Consider the following 22,951-nt stretch of genomic DNA (forward strand, 5'->3'; position numbering starts at 1 on the left):
CAGCAAATTCTCAGCTTGATAACATCTATAAAGACACTGAAGTCAATAAATAAGTTCTAGCTGACATATGCTAAGCATCTGACCTTATATAGGAGAAGGCTTTACTGTGTTCATGCATGATAATTATCACCCTTTGTTAATCCAAAAAACAAGCAAGCGAAAAGGGTATATCAATGAAAGCAAATCTAAGTGTTAAGGTAATGTGTTGCTCTCCTGTTCTTTTCCATCACCCTTGAATTGCTGCACATACTCATGAGATGGAAAAAGAAGAATCCAGAAGTCAAGTCACATACCTGGTTCATGAACTTCACCAGGTGGGAAGTATCATAGAACAAGATTAAGGCAATAGAAAACAATTATGTTAGAGGCAAAAGGGCAAGAAATCTACAACAATGTGAAATTAATTCAAGTCAGCATTGAGAAAAAAGTTAGTTCATTACAGAAAAGCCAATTAATGTATTTAAATAAAGGGCATGGAGTGATGAAATGTGTTCAGGCAAATACAGAACTTTGTATAGTAAAGAGATAGATGGGTGCAGAGCATGCAAACACAGAGAAGAAAATGTAAAGCTTTCAAAATGTGCAGATTATTTGAAAACTACAAACTGCTAAAGGCTTTGTTTGCAAAGCTGTTGCATTCTTTCTAGGGCATGTCTGTACATATTAGGATCCAGGAGCCCACTAAATATATCCAGTTCCCATAATACAGACATGCCAGAGATACAATACATCTTCCACCTAATCCTACAAATGGCACAAAGTGCCACACAACTTGGTACATGGATGTCCCGGGGAAAAACTGCTTCTTCAATAATTCCCCTTCCCCATTTTTTGGGGTGAATGCTACTATCCATATCCACATGAAAGGACATTAAATATATCCCTATGGGACCTAGATGAGCCCTTGAATTTCAGCAAATTTATTTGTACCATGTTTTTAATAACTGGCAGATAGTAGATGAGGTATGCACAGGTCTCTCTCATTCACTGATCAATATCAGTTCTCATTTGTTGTTCTGCTTCCAACTCTAACTTCTACTGAATTTCTACTTTTCATGAGTCTTCATGAGTTTACCTCACATCTGTGTCTGTTACATGGTAAAGTCCTCTTTCATGGTTGTCATACTGGTACAGAACATATATTTGTTGCAAGGTGAGAGAGTAATCTGGTAATGTATATGGCTTCACATTCATATGCTCAAAATATGGGTTCTGCTTTGCAAAAGCTTGTGCAGGTTCCCATAAAATAGCTAATCCTATATCCCATGTCACTCATCATGTAATTCATACATGAATGCATGTGGAAACTGTCACACTGAAAGGAAAAATAATTGTAGACTCTTCCTTCTGATGGGATGTTTTCAGTTTTTATCAGATTTTATCAGCTTCCTTTTTTTGTATGCACTGCTTATTAATGACTATTAATGACAGTGATGGTGGCCACACTTTCCCTTTCACGTCCTTAAGAGATGTAACATGCCATTAACTCTTCCAATTGAGCAATCAGAACTGAGAGGCCTTGAGAAACACATACCTTCTTCTTGAACTTCTTCAGGCAGGAAGCATTGCAGAAATGAGGAGGAGGGAAGAAGGAAACATTAACAAAAATTAAACAAGGAATATGAAGGCAGAAGCCTCAAATTGTTGGATGCGAGGTTGCAAGAAGAAAATTAGGAATTATGGGATTACAGTAAATTGGATAAAATTAATAACATATACATAGAATGGAAACTACACTGATTGACCAGAAATGTTAGGATGAGCATGACCAGATAAAAAGGCATGCATGTGCACTAACAGAGTTCGGTAAAGTTTCTTAAAATCTCATGCTTTGTTAGAATTAGGGATTGGATGCCATGGATCTCTTCCATTAGTGGCACCACTTTCCCTTGGAAGGTTCTTTGTGACAGAGGATAGTTCTACTGTTAGTGGAACAGAGCCACAGGATCTAATTCAGTATATTAGACTAGCTTTGAAATTTCAAGATAAGTGGACCCTGTAACAGAAATAGTTTTGTTTTAGAAATATCAATGTTCAGAAAACTTGAACAAGTTCTGTTATTTAACATTAATATTTCATGGGGTTTTTAAATATAAGATCAGTCTTTTAACACATCAACATATAGCAAATAAAAGGAGATTGGGGCAGGAGGAATGCACAAAGTATTTATAACTGAGATAGCAGCAACTCAATATCAGCAGTAGAAATGTTTTCTTTCATGTTAGTGCTATTGGATCAAGTCTTTGGAGTTAATATTTCATGTTCTCTTGTTCCTTTTCTTCTGACAGTTTAGGATTCCGTTATGCAAGGCACCTTCTGTGAAAAGGAAGAGAGAGAAATCCAAAGACATCACATACCTTCTTCTACTTCTTCTGGTCGGAAACATCATGGAACAAGAAGCAAAGACAAACAAGACAATAACATTGAGATACTTGTTAGAACCTTCAAAACTTTAAAAATTAAGGCTGGGAAGAAGAAGTGGTTAAAAAGAGCACGTAGAACAGAAATCAGCCACCTTGGAACAGATATGGGCCAGACAAACATGTGAATCCAGAAATCAGAAGGACATAAAACAAAACACACTCAGCTGACACAGAGCATGCAAATGTAAAAGATGAAGAAAAGCACCTAGCCTAGTTATTGGAATTACTGTTTTCCATTCAACAGAAATAAATAAATAAAGTTAGATAAGAAGTGAAGAAGGGGAATGAATATTTCTTTACTGGGATAGGTTGCCTGTATTAGGTTAGCACCCTTGGTTATCTCTTTGTAAGCTTGACAAGTGGCTGAAGATGGAGTTTGAAAAGTGTCTCTACTCACAGCAACCCTTTACAAGGCATTGGATTTTTCTTGACTGCTTTTCAGGGACAACACTGACTCAAAAACTGTTTAGAGGTCTAGGAAAGGCAGTTATTTAAAAAGGAAATTCAAATATATAAGCATTTAACTCTTATAGCATGTTATACTTGGCTATTTGCCCACAGTTTTCCATCAGTAGTATTCTTTAGTTCTCACAGTAGCTGTGTTAGGATATCCATATCTTCAAAGGCTGTGTGGCATTTTTAAATACCATGGCATTCCTGTCCCAATAATATCAGTCTTGCACTATTACTAGTAGTACTAACAAATGGGTTTGTTTGGCAACAGATAATAAAACACAACGCCTGTATGAGTGGCAGTATTTTTCACATAGCTTTGGAGGGCTAAAATCTTGATAAGCCAAAGCCTGTCAGGAAGTGGCAGTAGTGCTTGTAGCTTTCACTGTATGAGACAGTGATGCAGCCCATGACAAGACTGACTAACATCACTAACCTAAGGGAGTTCACCCCTGTCTTTCAGGAAGCTGGATGAAAATGATCTGTGAATAATTTGGTTTCCACATTGTCTAGTTAATACTGTCTTTTCTAGGAATTTTTCTGAGCACAACAAATCAAAGCTTAGAGGAAATTAACTTATTTTGCAGCATTCCATTACTTCAGAATACAGGCAACTAATATGTAATATAACATGAAATCTTGTTGGACATTCTGATTCTGTAAGTTTCACTGAAAATTCTACGTACAGCAAACGCATACAGATTTATGAATCTGTATGGAAGCGTATTTTCTAAACTCCATCTTTTTAATGCTCCTGTACTGATATTCAGCAGCTTGTCAAGTAGTTACTAGTCAGCTCAAGATGATACACATTTGACTATCTTGTAGTATCAATTTGTACATTTAACTTATGCCACTGACAGCTTGTTTAGTCCTGAGAAAAGTATTGGGAGTTTTTGCCATCACAAATCCAGGTCAAATGCTGTAATGATGAGGACTAAACAGTTAATTCAGCCAGCAATCAGGTGGTCATATGGCTTTAATATAAATTTAATCTTCAGCACCACATAGAAATCAGCTTTTTGATGCTAAACTGAGATGCTGAATTTTCATGTAGAATTTCATGGCATCTTTAGCAGACTGTAACAGAGAGATGGGTGAATGACAGGAAGTGATAGAGTTGAAGATCAGGGGATCAGAGAAAGAGAAGGTACATTCCAGGTGAGTTTTTGTTACCTTCTTCTTCATATTCTTCTGCAATGAGATAAAAAGCAGCATAATCAACATCAACAACACATAGCAAGTGTCATAGAAGGACCACAAGGACTGACACAAAAGATAAAAACTCACTGTCTCTATAAAAACAGTCATCCCATTGCCTTCTGAGAAATCTTATTTAAGAAAATGGATGCAACAAGTTAAAAAAAATTAACCTCTAACAGTGCAATCAGAATTATACCCTCTGAAATCAATAGGCTCAGAATGATATGATTCTGCTGAGGATTGCACCATAAAAAACATGTTTAGGCTGCAATCTATTAAGACATGACTATACATACAAGAGCAAACATCAAATTCTGCTAAAACTACGTTTATTTTCATATTTGGTGACAATGCAACACAGTCGATGACAAAAGCATGTTCGTTTGTAGCAATGGCTATGCTATGAACACAAAGAAACACAGAGAAAGCAAAAAATACAATGCTCAGTTCATATCCTTTTGAAACAACTGATGTGTTTATATCTATTCTGTAAAATGTAAATGTCCTTTCTCATATATATATATGAGAAAGGAAAAACACATTAGAATGAAAAGTTTGGAGGCATCTAAAAACCATAAAAAGGAAAAAAAGGATTACTTTAAGCCAACCTGGCTAATGAATGACAAGACTCAACAAGGCAACAAAAAAAAAAACAAGCAAAGCTTGAAATGTATAATACAAGGGGAAATTGACACATTTCTTGGTCTCCAGAACTGTAAAATGTATCACTAGCAGATGGCAGCATCCACAATAGTAAAACAGTACCAAGAAAGGAAAGCTGGAATACGGTTTTTGGATGGTCTGCAAACATAGATAAAATAAGGGTACAGAACCAACAGTGTGAAACAGTGGATGGGCTTCGTGGCAAGGTCAATATGAGTAAGGATTTTATAAGCAAAGGAAACTTCATAAAAATTCTTCTAAAAGTCTGTCACAGACTGTTGAAGATAGCATCAGGATTCCCAGTGCCTGGGTCTAAGAGAACCTCTGTGTCTCTAGCTCACAGTGTCCTTATGTAACACAGCAATGTGGTGTAAGATTCTTTTCAATATATGGAGTAGGTGGAGAAACAGCATTGGCCGTCTAAAGCTCACAGAGCAGGATCTCTGCTTCTAATATGTAGCATCATGCCACTGGGGATTTACAGTTCACATTTGAGACAGTTATCCATCTCCTCAGTCTCAGTGGGATCATCAAATGGAATATGAAGATACTCAGCATGAGAAAAATGGCCAAAACAAGATAAGCAAAATCCTTGTTTAACATGAATCATTAAAACTTAACAGAATAACAAAGATGGATATCACCTGAAGACGTTACCCTTGGAGTTGAGTAAATTCCGAAAAATAATATGCATCAGAAAAGTAAACAGAAAAAAATAGACTTTGAAACACTGGTATATAATTAGAAAGGGATGTTCATACTCACCCTCTACTTGCTCACTGTTGGAAGAAAAAACACAAAGGAGATAAAGGCATGCTCAGATTCATTAGATGTTACTTAACTTACATCAGTTGATGAATTGCTATGTGTAATTCTAACGCATACATGCTTCCTTGTGCCAGCTTTCACCCCTCCGCTCTTAGTTGTTGTCAGAATAAATGATGGGATTACTTCACAAATCAAGCCCAGAAGCTGCCCATTGCACGATACTCCTCATGCCAAAAAATGCAGTCCCCATTCCGTTAAAACACTGGTCTTCGTTTCAGATCTCCCCATGAGACCCAACATGTTAACATTTTAAGCAATCTTTCACTGTCAGTAACATTTTAACACCCATTATTCTTCCACTGCCACCTGATTCTTCAGTTCTATCTTGGGGCCATTAAAAAAAAAAAGTCAACCTTGTTGTCATCAGTATAGCATTCAATCTCCCATAATATTTCTATGGTACCTGTTCTCACAGATAAATCTGTGTCTGGGCTGGACTGCTAAATACAGGATAACAAAAATGGCTTATCACCTGAAGACTTCACATTTGGAGCTGAGTAAATTTCGAAAATTAATAGGCGTCAGAAAAGTAAACAAAAAATAGACTTTGAAACAGGAAGGAACTCACAACAGAATGCTCAACAAAGCATTCTTTCCACATAGAGGAGGAGGCTTCTAGGTTAGCCTTCCTGCTGACATCTAGTCTTCTGTGTGGAGGAAATGTTTTGTATGGGGGAGCACTGAAAGCAATGAGTCCCATCTGTAATCTGAAGCAATACAGGCCAGCAGATAGAGATTTATCAACTAGACCTATATTGCTGACTACCTTTGAAACTACTGCAAGAATGCAAAACAGATATAGCAGCATGTATATGAAACTCCATTCTAAAGAAACTGCCCTTTCTCTAGTAAGACTCTATATTTAGATGACAGGCAGAGCCATCCTAAGCAGAGTTAACACCCTTGATTCAGGAGTGTACTGTAACAACAGCATCCTAAATGAGTAGGAGCCCCAGTGAGTAGACTTGCTGGAGATTGTTGAAGGGTTTGTTTGACCATGAACTTCAATGTTTAATGTTTTCTTCAATTTTTAATGTTTTCTTTGAGCTACATCAAACTGCATTTTCTATGATTTACCAGCTGAAGCAATTGCTTCACAGTTGGCAGCTACAGGAAACTGAGTGTGATCAGCTGGCCAGCAGGAACAGGAGGAAGGCAATGTGGCAATGTCACTTCTGGCATCTACTCGAAGAAATGGCATCATCATGCCAGCGATGTTGTGGCGATGCTCTGGTATTTGGGCAAAAACTGTATGGTAAAAGCCATTTTTAGAATTTTTTGCCCCCAAACCAAAGCATTGCCACAACACCACTGGCATGATGATGTCCCTTCAGGTACACACCAGAAGTGACATCACCACATCACCAGCAATGTAGACTGGGCTTCCCTCCCACTCCAGGCAAGTCCTCCATCTCCCAGCAGTTGCCAGGAGGGACCTGGCAATCCTAGATATGAGTGGGGCTTTGTCATCACTGGCTGTAGGGAGGGGTGTCAACTAATTTGACATTACCTAGACAGCCTACAGAAATTATCAATCACACAGATCTGTTTCAACTTACACTTCCTCGGTGTCAGACATGTTGGCAGTAGGTTTCTAGACAAAAGAACAAAATGAAGGACAGGAGTAAGTGTCATAGAATCATAGAGTTGGAAGGGACCTCCAGAGGCCACTAATCCAATCCTCTGGACAGTGAAGGAAATTTACAAATACCATTTCCCCCACACACACACACACCCCCAGTGACCCCTGCTCCTTGCCCAGAAGATAGCAAAAAAAAAAAAAAAAAACCTTCCAGGATCCTTTGCCAAACTTGTCTGGAAAAAAAACCTGCTGATGAACCCCAAAGTGGTGATCAGCATTTCCCTGGGTGTGTAAGAAGGGGACACGAGAACTAAGCACTGATGCAACCCTTCCTGCCCTCCCTATCATGATCTGCCTAATTCACAGAATCAGCATTGCTATCAGATCTGTTTAGAAACCTCCAAAGAAGGAGCATCTTACACATGCTCATGTGCATATCAGCAACAGTTGGACTGAGTTTCAATCCTGAAAAAAAATGACATCTGATCCTTTTTGTAGAAGTGCAAAACCCCCCACAACACTTCTACTTGCAGAGAAATGGCAAGAAAATCATTTTAACAGTATGATTCATATATTCTTTTTTTTAAAAAAACAATATTTTAATAGGATACTAGTTTATCATTTGTCAGTGACTTTCAATAGAGATTAGATACCTGAGGCTGTGGTCCTCAGGGCCACCAAGGTACACTTGTAGAGCAAACCTGAAGCCGCGTTGAAGACTGTGGACTTAGAAGGGTGTCACTCCACTTGGGATTGTGCTGTTACACAACCAATATCTGCCCTAGATGGAATCAAATCAGGGCTACATCATGACATAAGCGTATTTGAGCAATGAGGTCCCCTAAACCACTGAAGGAATTATCCTGACTTGCCAACAATTCAATCCTTTCCATGTATTAATTCTACTGTTTATGCATCCATTTTTCAAGTACACAGTGCTTTATAATTACGGTATTTTGACATTTGTTCTCAGAAAAACTCTTGCAAGCAGGAAAACTGAGGATGGGAGCGGTGGCCTGCTTACATAAGATGGGACTGATGCTTTAGCTTAAATGGCCCATTGGGTGTCACTGCCCTCTTGCTGCACGGAAAGTAAATGCATATGGCAAGCATTAACTGCTAATGTTATAACTGACCTTGTATTTATGTAAAAGAAAATAAAAGAAGATAGCCACAGATCAGCAGCAAATTCACTCATAAGGTGAAATATGGAAAAACATCAGCAATCAGAACATTATTTGCACAAAGGTATCTGGTTAGCTATTCCATTTACCTATATTTACCTATAGATTTAATACCCCCAAGTAAGTACTTGAAAAGGTTGGGGACATGAAGGGCTTCCTGTTGTTCTCCCTTCAAAGCTATGGTTTCCCCAGCCCTCAATAGCTGTGAAAGGCATTGCTCCATTGTAAACAGTAGGGACAGGCTGAAACCACAGAGCTGACACCACTGACCAGTGGTCCCATGTTCCTGTCTTTAATCACAAAGCAGAATTGTGTGTATTGAAGAATGCAGATCTTCCCCTCCCTCCCAAAAAGGAGCAGCGGTTCTAGCAGACCTCTTTGGGGAGTCTGAGCAATGCCTTTGCAAAACTATTTTTAAAGAGTCAGAAAACCCAAGGAGGTCAGATAAACTCTGCAGAAGAAGTTTCATCCAGCCTCCACCCAGTCCATGATAGATGAAGCTTAAATTAGAAAACAAGGCTCCTCCCCAGGAAACCCAAGCCTTGACTTGACTTCATTACTCAGCTGATATATGAGAGGAGTCTTGAAGGAACAAGTAGATGGATGTGCATCCTAAAGGAACATCTGCAGCTCACAAGGTTTCTATTTCAGAATGGTATATTAATCCCAGAGGCAACAGTCCTGCCATATAAGGAATCCTACCCAGCAACCCATAGCAACACTTAATGATATCATGTAAACACCAAGAAGGGTGTGTGCTTACAAAGCCTATACCATTATGCTGTGAGGCTCTATGTGTTCCAGTCATAAAACCCTAACAACAGGCAGGCAGACAATATTTTTTGGTCTCTGGGATGGGGTGATACAGCTGCTCTGCGGGGAGAGAAAAGCAATAAAACCCACTAAGGTTCTTTCCAAACTAATTATTCCCACAAGGGTTCCTATGGGCCTGTTGACCACTACACTCTCTTTACTCTGTGAGTAGTTCCTACATATGGAGTGAGTCTTCCTAGTAAACAAAAGAACAATAGAGCAAAGTTGTTTGTTTGTTTGTTTGTTTGTTTATGCTACTGGTGTAATTCTGTGGAAGCCAAAGGCCATTTTAAGTGCATGTGTAGCTGCGGAGTGCTGCTGGCTCCAACTTTCTTCCTCGCTGGCAGGACTGGCCAGAGCATTGCCTATCAACTCTTCCGTTGTTGGACAAAAAGTCTGGAAAAAAAGATCTATGTATATGTGGGAAGGGAAGAGACTCTATTCCTGAAACTTGCTGATAATCAGAAAGATGAATAGCTTAAAAGTTCATGCATTTTAATAGGACCAGTAGATTAGACTGCATTGATTTGGATTCAATGGATCAGTTCTGTTAATGGCAGAGCTTTAGTCCAGCACAAGGAGGAGCCTCCCTTGCTGCTGCAAGATGCAAAATTCCATATGCTGGAGGATAACTTTACTGTTAGCCAAATGGATCCATAGTGACCCATTTACTTTTATCAATTAGAAATAAATATTTTATAGTCATCATTTATAACACAGCAAATGCAAGGTTTCATTCAGTTGCTTCTTGTTTTCTTTTTCTATTGGCACCATGCCTAAATAAATAAATAATAAATAAATAAACATTATGACAGGCGGCACTGAACAAAGAGTCTGAAATGGTGGGCCATGAGAGCCAGTTGAGAGGGCTGGGAATAGAACAGAACAAAGGCTGTTTCACTTTTAGGTTAGGAACTGAAAAAAACAAGGAATTTTATAAAGTGACAAAATAGACTGGGTTTAGGAGCAATACTTGTTAGTGAAGTGCTTTGTTATCTGGATAGATGCTGCAGAAATCACCTATGAATGTGCCCATGGATTAGGTTTGCCAATCCCCAGGTCCCAGCAGGGGTTCTCCCACTCTCCCAGGCTCCTTCCCACTCCCAGCCAGCTGGCCAATGGGGGGAAGCCCCACCCCTACAGCCACCATGTGCCTTTCTGCCTCAGGAGGCTTCAGACTCCACTTAGAAAGGCTTCTTCTTGGGATGGTGTGTCTGTGTCTTTAAGGCTGAATGGGGGCGGGAGCAGACACAACATGGTTGCTCCCAGTGGCTGTAAAAGCAGCCCAGACCTTCCGTTGGTTGCACAATCTTTTCAGAGGTCGTTTGCATAGGAAAGGTATACTCGAACCTTTGGTTGCTCTGTGTTACTTTGAAGAAGTTGGAAGTTCAGCAACTCATGAGTAGAGATGCCAATCCCCAGATGGGAGCAGGCCCTCCCCCGCTTCAGAGTCATCAGAAACGGGGGGGGGGGGAATGTCTGCTGGGCACTTCATTATTCCCTATGGAGATCGATTCCCATAGGGTATAATGGAAAATTGATCTGGGGGTATCTGGGGCTCTGGAGGGGCTGTTTTTTTGAGGTAGAGGCACCAAATTTTCAACATAGCATCTAATGACTCTCCTCAAAATGCTCTGCAGAGAACAAGATATCAAACTGAAATATCATCGAAAAGTCAACTGCAAACAATCCCAGTTTCTCACCACAGTATGAAAGCATTCACATGAATTTGGAATGAAATTGGACAATTGATCCTCACATGTAAACTGGGTTAAAATGAGGAAGTGAAAGGCTGCATGTCTAAATATGAGTTTGCACATTTTATTCTGGCCTCTTTTGTTATTGATGTAATAGCACTGCAGCAGCACTGAGTTTTAGTGTCAGAAAGCATCCAAACTGACAGTAAACGTTAGGATTAAAAATATAGTGAGGCTCACTGATCCCTTGATACTCACAGATGACTTTTCCTAAAACTGTTTGCACGAAAAAGTAATTTCCCCATAGGAGATTGTGCACTGGTGACAAAGCAGGGTCTAACTATATGCCACACTGTTTTCAGATCTACTCCATGTCCTGTCAGGCAGACATGCCCAGTAAAAATTAGATTATTGGGTGGATAGGAGGCTGAGGACCATGGTACATGGGGAGAGAGAGGTTAAAACTTCCTCCCACTTCATTTTTCACTCCTGGCAAGCTGATATTTCTGTTAATGGAGAAATCTATGTGTATTCAGGGGCTACATGTAAGTTTCCCCAACAGGTCAAAAAAGGCAAGCCTTGTTTCCTTCATATCATTGTTTGGAAACAACTATTAGCTTAAGTGCTGCCTAAATTTTCATGAGCACAAGGGGAGTGATTTTCAGACCGCTGATGCTGTCTAAGACAGGGGTGTCAAACATGTGGCCCGGGGGCCAAACCAGGCCCCCGGAGGGCTCCTATCATGTCACTGAGCAACAGGCTGTCATCTGCTTCCTTCTTCCTCTCTCTTGCTTCCTTCTGCATCACAGCTTCCTTTGCCAGGCTTGCTCATTCACACAGGAGCTACAGAGCAAGACCTCTATTTTCTCCATTAGTTGAGGCTCCTCCCTTTCGGAGAAAGCGGGGAGGCACAGCTTGCTTTTCCAGGCTCTCTCAATCCCACAGCAGAGTTACTGAGCAGGGTTGCTAAGTCTCCTGCAGCCTCCAGTGGGGGACTGTTTTCAAGTGACATCATCGCACCGGCAACATTGCATGCCAGCCGCTCTAGGAGCTTCTGGGAAAACTCTATAGTTTTCCCACACGCTCTACCAATTTGGGAGGGAAAACTCTACGGTACCATAGAGTTTTTCCAGAAGCTCCTAGAGTGGCTGGCATGAGATGTTGCTGGCACGATGACATCAAGTGACATCATCATGCCAGCAACATCAAGGGTGGAAACCCTCCCCCCCTGCCGGCCCAATGTGAACCGGTGGGTTGGGACACTCCAGAACGGGGGAAAACCCACCCATGCCGGGAATTTGGCAGCCCTACTACTGAACCAAGTCTTTCTTCCTTCTATTCGGCAGCCAGGGCTGCGCGAATTGCACTGGCTGCCGATTGTATACCGGGTCCAGTACAAAGTGCTGGTGATTACCTTTAAAGCCCTATATGGCCGAGGACCGACCTACCTGAGGGACCGTCTCTCCCCGTATGAGCCCCAGAGAGCACTGAGGTCAGTAGGTAAAAACAGATTGACCACCCCTGGGCCAAAAGAAGTTAAACTTCGGACTACCTATGCACGGGCCTTCTCTACCGCGGCCCCTTCCTTGTGGAATCAACTCCCAGAGGAGGTGCGGGCCCTGCGGAACCTTGATCAGTTCCGCAGGGCCTGCAAGACCACCCTTTTCAAACAGGCATTCATGAACAGCTGACCAAGTCCACAAAGAAACATCAAAATGGTCCAGTCTGGAGATCCGCCATCATTCACAAACTGACAGGCATAGTGTCGATTAATAACGGTACTGTCAGATCTAACTTAATGTTTTTAGACTTAGTAACTGTTTTAACTAATGTATTAATCGGTTTGGGGTTAATTTAATGTTTTGTTAAATGTATTGTTGTTTTGCTGTTGTTAGCCGCCCTGAGCCTGCTTGGCGGGGGAGGGCGGGATATAAATAAAATTTTACTTTTTACTTACTATTGGCTGAGGCTCCTTCCCCTCCTGGTCCCCTGGGGAAGGAAGGAAAGAGCCAGAGCTTCCTTTGCCCATTTCCCTGGATTCCATGGGAGAAATTCAAAGAAAGCACCTTTAAGACCAATGAGTGCTAATGTTTTAAGCATATTTTGAGGGGTTTTTTTAAATGTTTAATTGCATTTGTCCGTGTCCTTTATAAAGTTTATATCTCTGCTACCTAACCTTAAATAAGTACACACATGGCCCAGCCTGACATGGCTCAACAAGGTCTCACTTATGTCAGATCCAGCCCTCATAACAAATGAGTTCGACACCCCTGTAAGCTATTCCTAGGAGTTCCCATCCCCAAGGAACAGCACTTCAGGGGGAGTTTGGGCCTACTGTGGGAGAGAACTAGCAACAATTTAGACAGGATCCAAGCCAATGGCCCATTACGCATGTACACCTTACTGCAGATTTTTAGAGCAGTAAGTCTTTAATCTTGAGTTCAGATTCTGTGCCCACCTTATGTACCATTTCCCACCCCCCACCCCCTCCAGTGTACTTTTCTAAATTGGAGTGGAACATCATTTGTGACTTGTGAGGATGGTGTAAAAAAATTTACACATTGCCCTATCGTAGCTGTGCAGTAGCATCCAGCAAATGCCTTCTGTTTAAATCCTTGTCGTTCAGGTTTTGCGCATGCATGTTAGCATTAGTTCATTGAATGAAAAGGAACACAGGCAAAGGAGAGAAAAAAACCCTGATGTTGAAAGTGACAAGGCTTTTAAAAATAACTGACAAGCAGCTGTGAAGCCCCATTTTCCATATTGCTGAGCACCAGGGGGTTCTCTGCTGTGTTATTGACCACTGTGAAAAAAGGGGAAAGAGTCAAATGATCTCATATGGTAATATGAGGGAACATGTTGAGTGTACAGAACGCATGGTTGTTATCTGTTTGTTTATTGTTATTGCAGTTCTTAGACTAGACATACAAAAGGAAAATATGAACATACAAATTTTCCAGGGATTTAAAATATTTAAAGTATTAAAAATAGTTAAAAATTTTATCTAAAATCTGCTGTGATCATTGGTAACATGTGTGTGTGTTCGTGTGCCTGTGCAATGTCAGCTGCTACTCCATAACATTTTGAACAGGGCTGTAATTTCTATGGAGTCGTCGTCCTCGAGCAGAAGCTCTGGAAAGCTTTTTTAGTCTTGTGCCATTAAACTGAAAAAATGGGAAGGGCATTTTAACTGATGCTCTAGCACAGCTGTATAGTAATGCTAATTTCCTGCCCTTCCTTGCACATTTGCTTGGTTTTCTCTTTGTGATTGTCTAATTTGATCCTGCACACTGGTTGTGACCTTGGCAGTTTTTTAACTGTCTGTCCTGTACAGATCCTCCAAATGGATCAATTCCAAGCAATTCTTAAGTTTAGTGGTTTGCAGAAGGCCCATGTGCCTTAACATGGCCCATGTGCCTTAACATAAAATGTTTTTTAAATGTTTTAACTGTATTTACTGTTTGAAACTTTGAAGTTTTGAATTGTTTAATTGTATCTATTGTTTGGTGTAGTGGTTAAGTGTGTGGACTCTTATCTGGGAGAACCGGGTTTGATTCCCCACTCCTCCACTTGCACCTGCTGGAATGGCCTTGGGCCAGCCATAGCTCTGGCAGAAGTTGTCCTTGAAAGGGCAGCTGCTGTGAGAGCCCTCTCCAGCCCCACCCACCTCACAGGGTGTTTGTTGTGGGGGAGGAAGGTAAAGGAGATTGTGAGCCGCTCTGAGACTCTTCGGAGTGGAGGGCGGGATATAAATCCAATATCTTCTTCTTCTTCTTCTTCTTTGAAGTTTTGAACTGATTGTTAGCCACCCTGAGTCCACTTGCGAAGAGGGCAGGATATAAATTAAAGATGATGATGATGTGGTTCAGCTGCCATTTTAATGTTAGGCTCCCAGAGATTGTCAAAATGGTGCCCCCCCCTTCACTAAAGCATGAAAAGAAAAAATGGCTTCCCATCCCATCCCCACCCCCCTCTTTCTCGTGTCAATTTCATTCATTCCACACACACACACACACCCTTATTTTGTTTGCATTCAGGACTGAAATCCTTTTCTTTTTTCTTTTGCACTAGGGACACTGCCATTTGCCTCCTCTCTGATCCCCCTTTCGAGTCAATACCAGTAAGAAACTAATTCTTGTGCAGCTCCTTTTAAAATTTCCCCTGTCGTTTAAATTTTTTAATTCAGCAATCCAAGAATTTATTCAGTGATTGCTAGACTCAAGCTACTTGTAAAAAATTTTTTAAACATTTTAAACAAGAAGGAAGTCTACATTGATGAAGGGGGGAGGACAGCAGAAGGTGCAGAATGGGCAGGATGACCTTGATGTAGGCAGGGGAGTGACCTTCAAGGATCAGCAAAAGGGCAAGGGGGGGAATCCAAGGGAACAGGCCCATAGTCATAAAATTTTGGGTGGAGGGACCCCCAAGGTAAGAATTCTGGTGGGGGGGTTGCGGGGCCACATGGCCCCATTTGCACGGAGGGCTTCTCTTGAGGAGCCCTTCATGCAAACTCCACCAGTTTGCCCCCTGTGCCTCCTCCTCCCTCCATTCCCCACCCCGTGTGAATTTCCAATCCGGAACCGGCTCTAGCACCGCATTCTGGCTATCTAAAGCGCTCCCCTCCGCAGATGGCTGGAGCAGTGGGTAAAATCGCACCATGGGTCCGCTCTCACAGTCTGTCAGGACCAGAGTCCTGAAAGCGCAGCCTTGCTGTCGCTGACTCCTTTTCCATCCAGGAAGTGGGGAGAAGAGGAGTCAGCAACAGCGAGGCTGTGCTGTCAGGACTCTGGTCCTGACAGACTGTGAGAGCAGCCCTGCGGTGCGGTTTTACCCACCGCTCCAGCCATCCGCGGGGGGGGGGGTGCTTTAGATAGCCAGAATGTGGCACTAAAGCTGGTTCCAGCTTGGAAATCCACACGGGGTGGGGAATGGAGGGAGAGAGGAGGAGGAGGCGCGGCGGGGAGGTGCGGGGGGGAGGCAATGGGAAGGGATGGGGAAGGAGGAGCGGGCGGCAGTAGCGGCCGTGGCGAGCCACCAGAGGAGGCACAGGCTGCCACGGTGGGCGAGCGGGCGGCATGCTGGGGGGGTGTGCAAAGGAAAGGGGTGGGCGGTAGCGGGCCGGCGGAGAAGGCACAGGCCATGGTGGGCAACACGATGTGGGGGGGGGGTTGCAATGGGAAGGGGTGGGCGGCAGTGGAGGCACTGGATGGAGGGGCCCTTCAGGGGGAAGGGGGGTTGAATGGAGGGGCTGTGCCCCCAGGCTCCCCCGTGGCTACCTCCCTGTAAGGAAATTCATATGGTTTTGAATTACTTCAGCTTGGAAGTGAAACAAGAGAGAAATTAGCACAAAAGCACTCTCAGAAAGCCCAGAGAGACAGCGAACAGAAAGCGAACTGAGTAGTGAAGGGAGGAAAATCATGCAAAATGGCAAAGAAAACCCAACAGACATCCTTGATGAAAGCAAGGGGAAATGCCCATGCATAATAGGCCAACATTTTGAAAACAGGAATTCTTAACATGGGGCTCACCCAAAATATGAGGTTGCACTTGATTAGCATTTTCCTCTCTGAAAAACATGACCCCTCACCTTTACGGTTATGAGTGTGTTTGAAAGGGGACAAAAGTATCCATGCAGGCACATGACACAAGTTCACATGTCTCCCACCAAGTCCTTCTGGTACCAGGCAAACAAGGAACACATCTTCAGACACTGCAGCCCCAATTAGCTGCACCATTTTGTATTTCTTCCTAGTAACGGCAATATAGTCATGTTGCCAATCAGATCTTGCTGCATGATTACACCACTGAAGGCAAAGCTAATTTAAACACTATACATTTCTGTGTTAGAGTGCGATCATGCTCTGCCCCCTGTTTAAGCACATTAAAGCCCGTGTTGGTGCAGAGCCTACACATGTAGAAGAAGAGGAGTTGGTTTTTATACCCTAAGGAGTCTCAAAGCAGCTTTCAATCGCTTTCCCCTCCTCTCCCCATAACCGTCACTATGTGATGTAGGTGGGGCTGAGAGAGTGTTGAGAGAACAGTGACTAGCCCAAGGTCACCCAGCAGGCTTCATGTGGAACAATGGAAAGTCAACCCTGGTTCTCCAGACTATGGTCTGCTGCTCTTAATCACTATACCACACTGTACAAAGTACAACCATGAATGCTGCTTTTCAGTGGTTCTTGATTGTGGGTATAGTTTGTGCACACAAAAGGTCCCATGCTGGTTTAAATCTTGCAAGTGCAGATAGAGCTAGTGGACATGATCCCACCCCTGTTCCACATACTTATGCGGCTTCAAAGCGAGGTCATTGTCATCACTTGGAATTAGCTTTGTTTGCTCTCAGCAGCAGCATCATGCAGCCAAATTGATTAACTTAATTATGGCATTGCTGTTGCTAGGAAGGAAGAGGAGGAATACTTTCAAAGAAATTAAACGAAATCTATGTGCCCTACATTTTAATCTCCCTTCATCCAAGGATTTCAGGATGGTGTATATGGTTCCTCCCTCTGTCTTTTTGTGCTCACAATAATCTTGTTAGACACTAAGCTGAAATCAGCCAACAAACTGTGATAATTTCAACCTGTATCAAGCACTGAAATGTGTTGCTATTCAAGGCTGAAAACAGCAATGAAGCAGGACAAAAAATACAAGTTTTGGGGTTCTTTTAGAAATGTTTTCTGGTTTGAGAGCCTCTGTTTGTACTGAAAATTCCTCTCTTCTAAACATTCAGCTCAACCCTACCTGGGCAGAGCATCTCTGTTTAGATGTCATCAGCTGCTTTCACTGAATACATATTTCATGGAAGTGGTAGAAAATACACTTCCTTCTGATTTTTTAAAACTGCTTTCAGATATAGAATACATCTTCCTTAGAATACAGACCTCATTATGTTTGGTAAATGATCTACGAACATGGCCTTATTGTGAGGGAAGCTTAAAGGGGTCAGAAACTGTACAACAATATGACATCACAACTCCAGTTAGCAATGTAATCTTCCAAAGGCAGGGATTTGTCTTTTTATGTGCTGTAAAGCACCATGCACATTGATGGCACCATATGAATGCTTTGTTAATAATAACAATAATAGCTACTCAACAGAAATATGCTATAACCATAATGATCCAAATGGCCCGAAGATATTCAAGTGATACAGGTCATCATCATCAGTTCAACTAAAGTAATTTCCATTGACAAGGAAGGAGTACAATATACTCAAAAGTTTCATATTTGAATTGAAAAGCAGTAAGAGAGGTAAATGGCTGTTCATTAACACACTTAATGATGCTACATTAAGAAAATCTAACAATAATCTTAAAGGATGGAGATATTAAAAAAAATTAAAGATATATGGATCCCTTTTTATATAACCTCTATGTATACAAAGAATGGAACTTATAGTTTATATGAAACGTCACAACTAGCAGAATATTTTAATGTATTTTAATGTTCACAGAATTTTGCTATTTTTATATATATAATTTTGCTATTTTTATATATGGACTAGATAGGTTTGACTGTATATGTTAGCTGAGTTACTATCTGTAAAATTTTAATTTCCCCCCTTTTCTATGTTCCCTTTTCCCTTTCCTCTTTTCTTTTCTGTTCCCAACATGTTAGGAAACTTAATAAAACTTGTAAAAAAAAGGAAAAGAAAATCTTATATTCTAAAATGATATTTCCAAAACATTTCCAAGCTGGTAACCACTTTTGACTCCTGCATGAACTGTGGGCATGCTTGCTTGCTATAGAAATCACCCTTTAAACAGTGTCTTCTGGTACATTAGGAAAATGGGAGGTGCAAGTGTTCTGTTTCCTTTGGAAGTTTTACTGCTTTACTCCAATTATTGGGGATCAAGTTAGCCCGTGGTGAAGTGTGAATGCTTACAGGAACTCTGTGGAACTTAACATTATTTTTTCAAACATGCCACTGGTGAATTGTAGCACTCAAAACTGGTTACGAGGATATGCCTTCTGCGTTATACATTTACATCCCTTCCAAACTTGCTCAGCTACCATAATTTCTACTTAAGAATTGCGAAAACTGTCAGTATGTGATGGGGCTAGGAGTATCCAGTAAAGCATCTCCAATCAAGGCAGGCTCAGCTGCACGAACCAACCAAAAGAATGCATATTTTTAAAGGAATGTCAATAAAACAACACACAACCTTAGAGATACACTTGGTACTGTTGCAGAAGATGCACTTTGTACATTCTGCATGTCTTTGCACAATCTGTGAGGGTCAGTGTAATACAGACACCAGGGGCAATGAAATGTCTTGAGGCAGACTCTCTGTTCATTCCCAGGACTCATTGGGGGAGAACATGATAAAAAAAAACTCAGCTTCAAACTAGTTTCAGAGTCTATTCCTTGGTTCAAATTAAGTTCAGCTTTTTTGGGCAATCTGAGGCAGGGAATTCTTTGGAACTCATTGCACACCCTGCTCTATCAAATGTCTCAGTTTGCTGATCTCCAAGAAACAGTAGAAGACTTACCCTTTAAAAATAGTTCATGGCAGAAGTCAACTTCATGTCACTTTAAAACATAATTTCCTTGTGCTTGCTGACTATGATTAAATTTTAAACTACTGGGTGTTTGTTACATTTTAGGGTGCTCCCCTTTCACACATGCTGAAGAACTCAGTTTCAATCCATCTCAGCAACTGTTTACAAGTGGGTTTTGCCATTTCACACAATAAAATACAGTTGCGAAGTGCATTGAAAGTGGATTGAAAGTGTGTTATTTAGTGTGTATAGCAACTGTACCAATGGAATAACAGCTATTAAGCAGTTGCACTTTATTTGCAATTCAAACAACTCTCCTAAAATTCAGATAAATCCATTTCTTTTATGCCCTCTATGAAGAGAAGAAATTACAAGTAAATGTTCAATACTGAGCCAAATTGAAGCAGACGGAGTGGATCATGATTCTGTCACATAAATCCTTCAACATTGTCTCTCTTTCCACTCTAAACCATAATGTTCCTTTTTGCCCCAAATCTATTCCAAATTTTGGCTTAAAAAGCATAGTCCCCATCTCCTTGGGAGCTTCTTAACAGCTGAGAATGTACCCAACTTCCTCTGGATAGATTGAATTCACTCCCTCACACCTCAGAGACCATTTATGAAAATAGCCTTCCACCTATCAATCATTCCCTCTCCTTGGCCATACAAGGGAGGTCAGACGGCAGCAGTAGGAGAGGAAGACACAGAAAGAAAATGGACATGAATCGAAGAGCAGGTCTATAAGTACAGCTAGCAATCTGAGGGTGGGGTGAACAAGTGTTAAAGCACCCATATATCACTTGGCAGATGGATCCATTCCCTTGACTGGATCTGTAGCCAATCTGAAATATCTAACAACATCTAGTATATAGTTCTTTATACTTATTCAATCTTCTTTCTCTCCCAGACTTTGTGAAATTCTTTGTTAACCATTTAGCTGGGCTGAAATGTGATTCTGTATCTGGGATCAAGAAACCAACAGCTGGAGGGTTTTTGTTGTTGTTGTTTTAAAGCCAAGCTGCTCCTTTCTAATCCCATCCATTTGGGCCCCTGGCTTCTGATGCTCTGCTTGTCTCACAACACAGAATTTCCTATGAAGAAAGAGGCCTTGAAAACCAAGTCTATCTTCTTCCTCTTTCACACAGCCACACCTTTTGCTGGAATGCCTGATGACGTTTCTGTTAAGATTTTGGCTGGAAAGGAGTGCTGAAGAGCAGTATTAAAATCTCTGTGCATATAGATAAATACATCAGGAGAACAATTTGTCTATGGGTATAATATAGCCACCATATTTTATAACAAAGTGTTCAGTGTAAGGCCTTGTAAAGCATTGGTTTAGAGAATGAATAAGAATGGCATCAAGAACAGTTCTCTACTTCACGGAAGCACACTTCCCTGAGAGACTGTCCAGGATATCTGGTGGTATAAGAGAAGAGATGCTCTCACTGTAGTTTGTAGGATAAAAAATATCACACATACAATGCCTTCTTCCACAGGCCACAGGGAGAGTGCTGCTCTCCTTAAAAATCACCAGTTCATGTGACCTAAGAGAATATTCTTCACAGTCCCAAACATGCTGATCACAGTTAATTTGATCTCTGAAACTTCAAAGTTTGTAGGGGAGGAGATGCTGTCACTTACAATGCCCACTTTGTAATGATGGGTGCTGTAGTGGAGCATTTCATACCGTCAATGCTATTAGTGCAGTAAGAGAAGGTTTCTAGTTAAGATGGTGCACAAATCATAGCTGCCACTTGGTGGCAGCAGCTCTCACGTATGATTGTCTTCATACTGTCACAAGCATCCAAAAAAGGTCTGCAGTGGTATTGATTGAGAAAGTTACCCAGTCCACACAGTGAGCTGCTTGCACAAACTATTTGCCATATGGGGGCAGCTGTCATGCAGAATGATTTAAATGGTCTGTGCATAGAAGTTGCAGTCAGTCCTTAATATTGTGTGATGTCCCTGGCTATGTTCAAGTATCATTGTCACTAACCAACATCACAACTCAGCGTAGGGAAAGTAGCATTTTGGATATAAAGAGCATTCTCCCCTACACTTTTTAGAAACCACAATAAGGACATATAATGGTATGCAACTATCTCTTTGTCTATTGATCTGCGTGACTTCAGCATTTGTGAAGACTCCAGACAGACAGGCAGACCCAGTCAGATTCATCAAACAAGCCTGAAGGTTCTATTTTTAAAAAGGCCACATGTTTGTCCTAGCAGGGTTTTTAAAAAAACTATTATTTAGGCCTGTTCCCTACCACAAAAAACTTTTCTATGCCCACTAACATGCCACAATTTTCATGACAGCCACTACAACAACCAATACAATAACTGCTTAAATGTAAAAAAAATGCTATTCAGTACCTTGCCATCCCCATTAGTTCTGATCCGCCTTTCAAACCTGGGCAAACCCCCCACACAAACCAAGAGGTTACTCCAACACATCCTAATCATATCAAACAGTTCTAAGAACTGATTCACATTCACATTTTCTAGTATTTGCAGCATGCTTCTCTATAAACCACATGTCTGATGTTCTTAGCATCCAGCAATGAACATAAAATTTGTAGGGAAGCAAATTACAGTTATTGTACAGTCACAAATTGCCTTTTCCAGTATGCATACTTAGGAATGATTCCTAAATGAACCATGCTAGGTACAACTGTACTTTAGCAGCATCCAAGCCAGAAAGAGCTCAGAAATAACACCGCAGGCCACTGAGTTCAATTCACTGGCTGAGAGTGCTGAATCCACAAGCAGAAACGATCCCATCCAAAATCAGGTGACCATAGGTTTAACTTGATTTACATTGAATTCAATGTCAACTGTGCACAGGATTGTAAACTTCACAAATTCACCATAGTATGACTTCAGTTCCCCTCTGGCAGCTACTCTCATTGCCAAGGGATGCCCCATTTGACATAAAAGGATTTCTTTTCCAGTACTTTTGCACTAAGTTCTGTCATCCATTTCTAACTGAATTCAGGCCCTCCTCACAATCTGGAACAGTATTCCCACCTCTGACATCATCACAGATTTTGAGTGTATTTTCCGTATGTGAGACATTTTTTCTTGACAACCTCAGCAGCCATGAAAGACTGTATGTATTTCTCACTTGCTTTGGGTACAAATGTTTCCTGAAATGGACCTTTGGAATAGGTAAGGAAAAGGGCAGGCAAAACAGAAAATGAATGGGTGCTGCTGCAACTCTGAAAACTTATTCTAGGTCCATGAACTCCTGCCCCTCACAGCCTTGCCTACTGTCTGAACGTGTTCTGTCTTCCCCGGTCTCTTTACCAATACATCCCTTGCCTGAATCTCCTTCTTACCTGAGAGGGGGAAGCTCAGAGAAGCGAGGAGCTCTATGCTGAATGGGACAGGCTTCCCAGGGTCTGCAAAATTCACCAGGCGACGAAGTCCTCATGTTATAGTGACACTTGATCTTCCAGAGAAGCCCATTGGCCATCAGGCTCACAACAGTAGGGAGGGAAAGAGCAAGGAAAGGGAGAGAGATTGAAAGGGGGTGGGTGGGAAAAGGTCATACCAAGTATAGGAGCAGCTGAAGGAATTGCACCAGGCTAAGATGGGA

General features: G+C 41.5%; 1 protein-coding gene and 1 long non-coding RNA gene across 2 annotated transcripts in view; both read right to left on the minus strand.

Moving 5' to 3' along the window:
• The window catches only part of TNNT3 (troponin T3, fast skeletal type), a 31,357-nt gene extending 26,012 nt beyond the window's left edge, over positions 1-5,345 (minus strand). Inside the window, exons 1-3 of the mRNA XM_060262394.1 lie at positions 5,294-5,345; positions 4,053-4,070; positions 1,535-1,549 (exon numbers count right to left, since the gene is read on the minus strand). Of these exons, the coding sequence (XP_060118377.1) occupies positions 1,535-1,549; positions 4,053-4,070; positions 5,294-5,345 (85 nt within the window). The remainder of the gene's footprint in view (positions 1-1,534; positions 1,550-4,052; positions 4,071-5,293) is intronic.
• A 52-nt stretch (positions 5,346-5,397) lies between these two features.
• LOC132589952 (uncharacterized) lies at positions 5,398-22,951 on the minus strand. Its single transcript, XR_009556635.1, has 3 exons — positions 22,692-22,951; positions 7,130-7,164; positions 5,398-5,521 (listed from the first exon to the last, which is right to left on the minus strand). It is a non-coding gene; the product is annotated as an uncharacterized LOC132589952 (long non-coding RNA).

Source organism: Heteronotia binoei, chromosome 21, assembly GCF_032191835.1.
Source record: "Heteronotia binoei isolate CCM8104 ecotype False Entrance Well chromosome 21, APGP_CSIRO_Hbin_v1, whole genome shotgun sequence".
Lineage (NCBI taxonomy): Eukaryota > Metazoa > Chordata > Lepidosauria > Squamata > Gekkonidae > Heteronotia > Heteronotia binoei.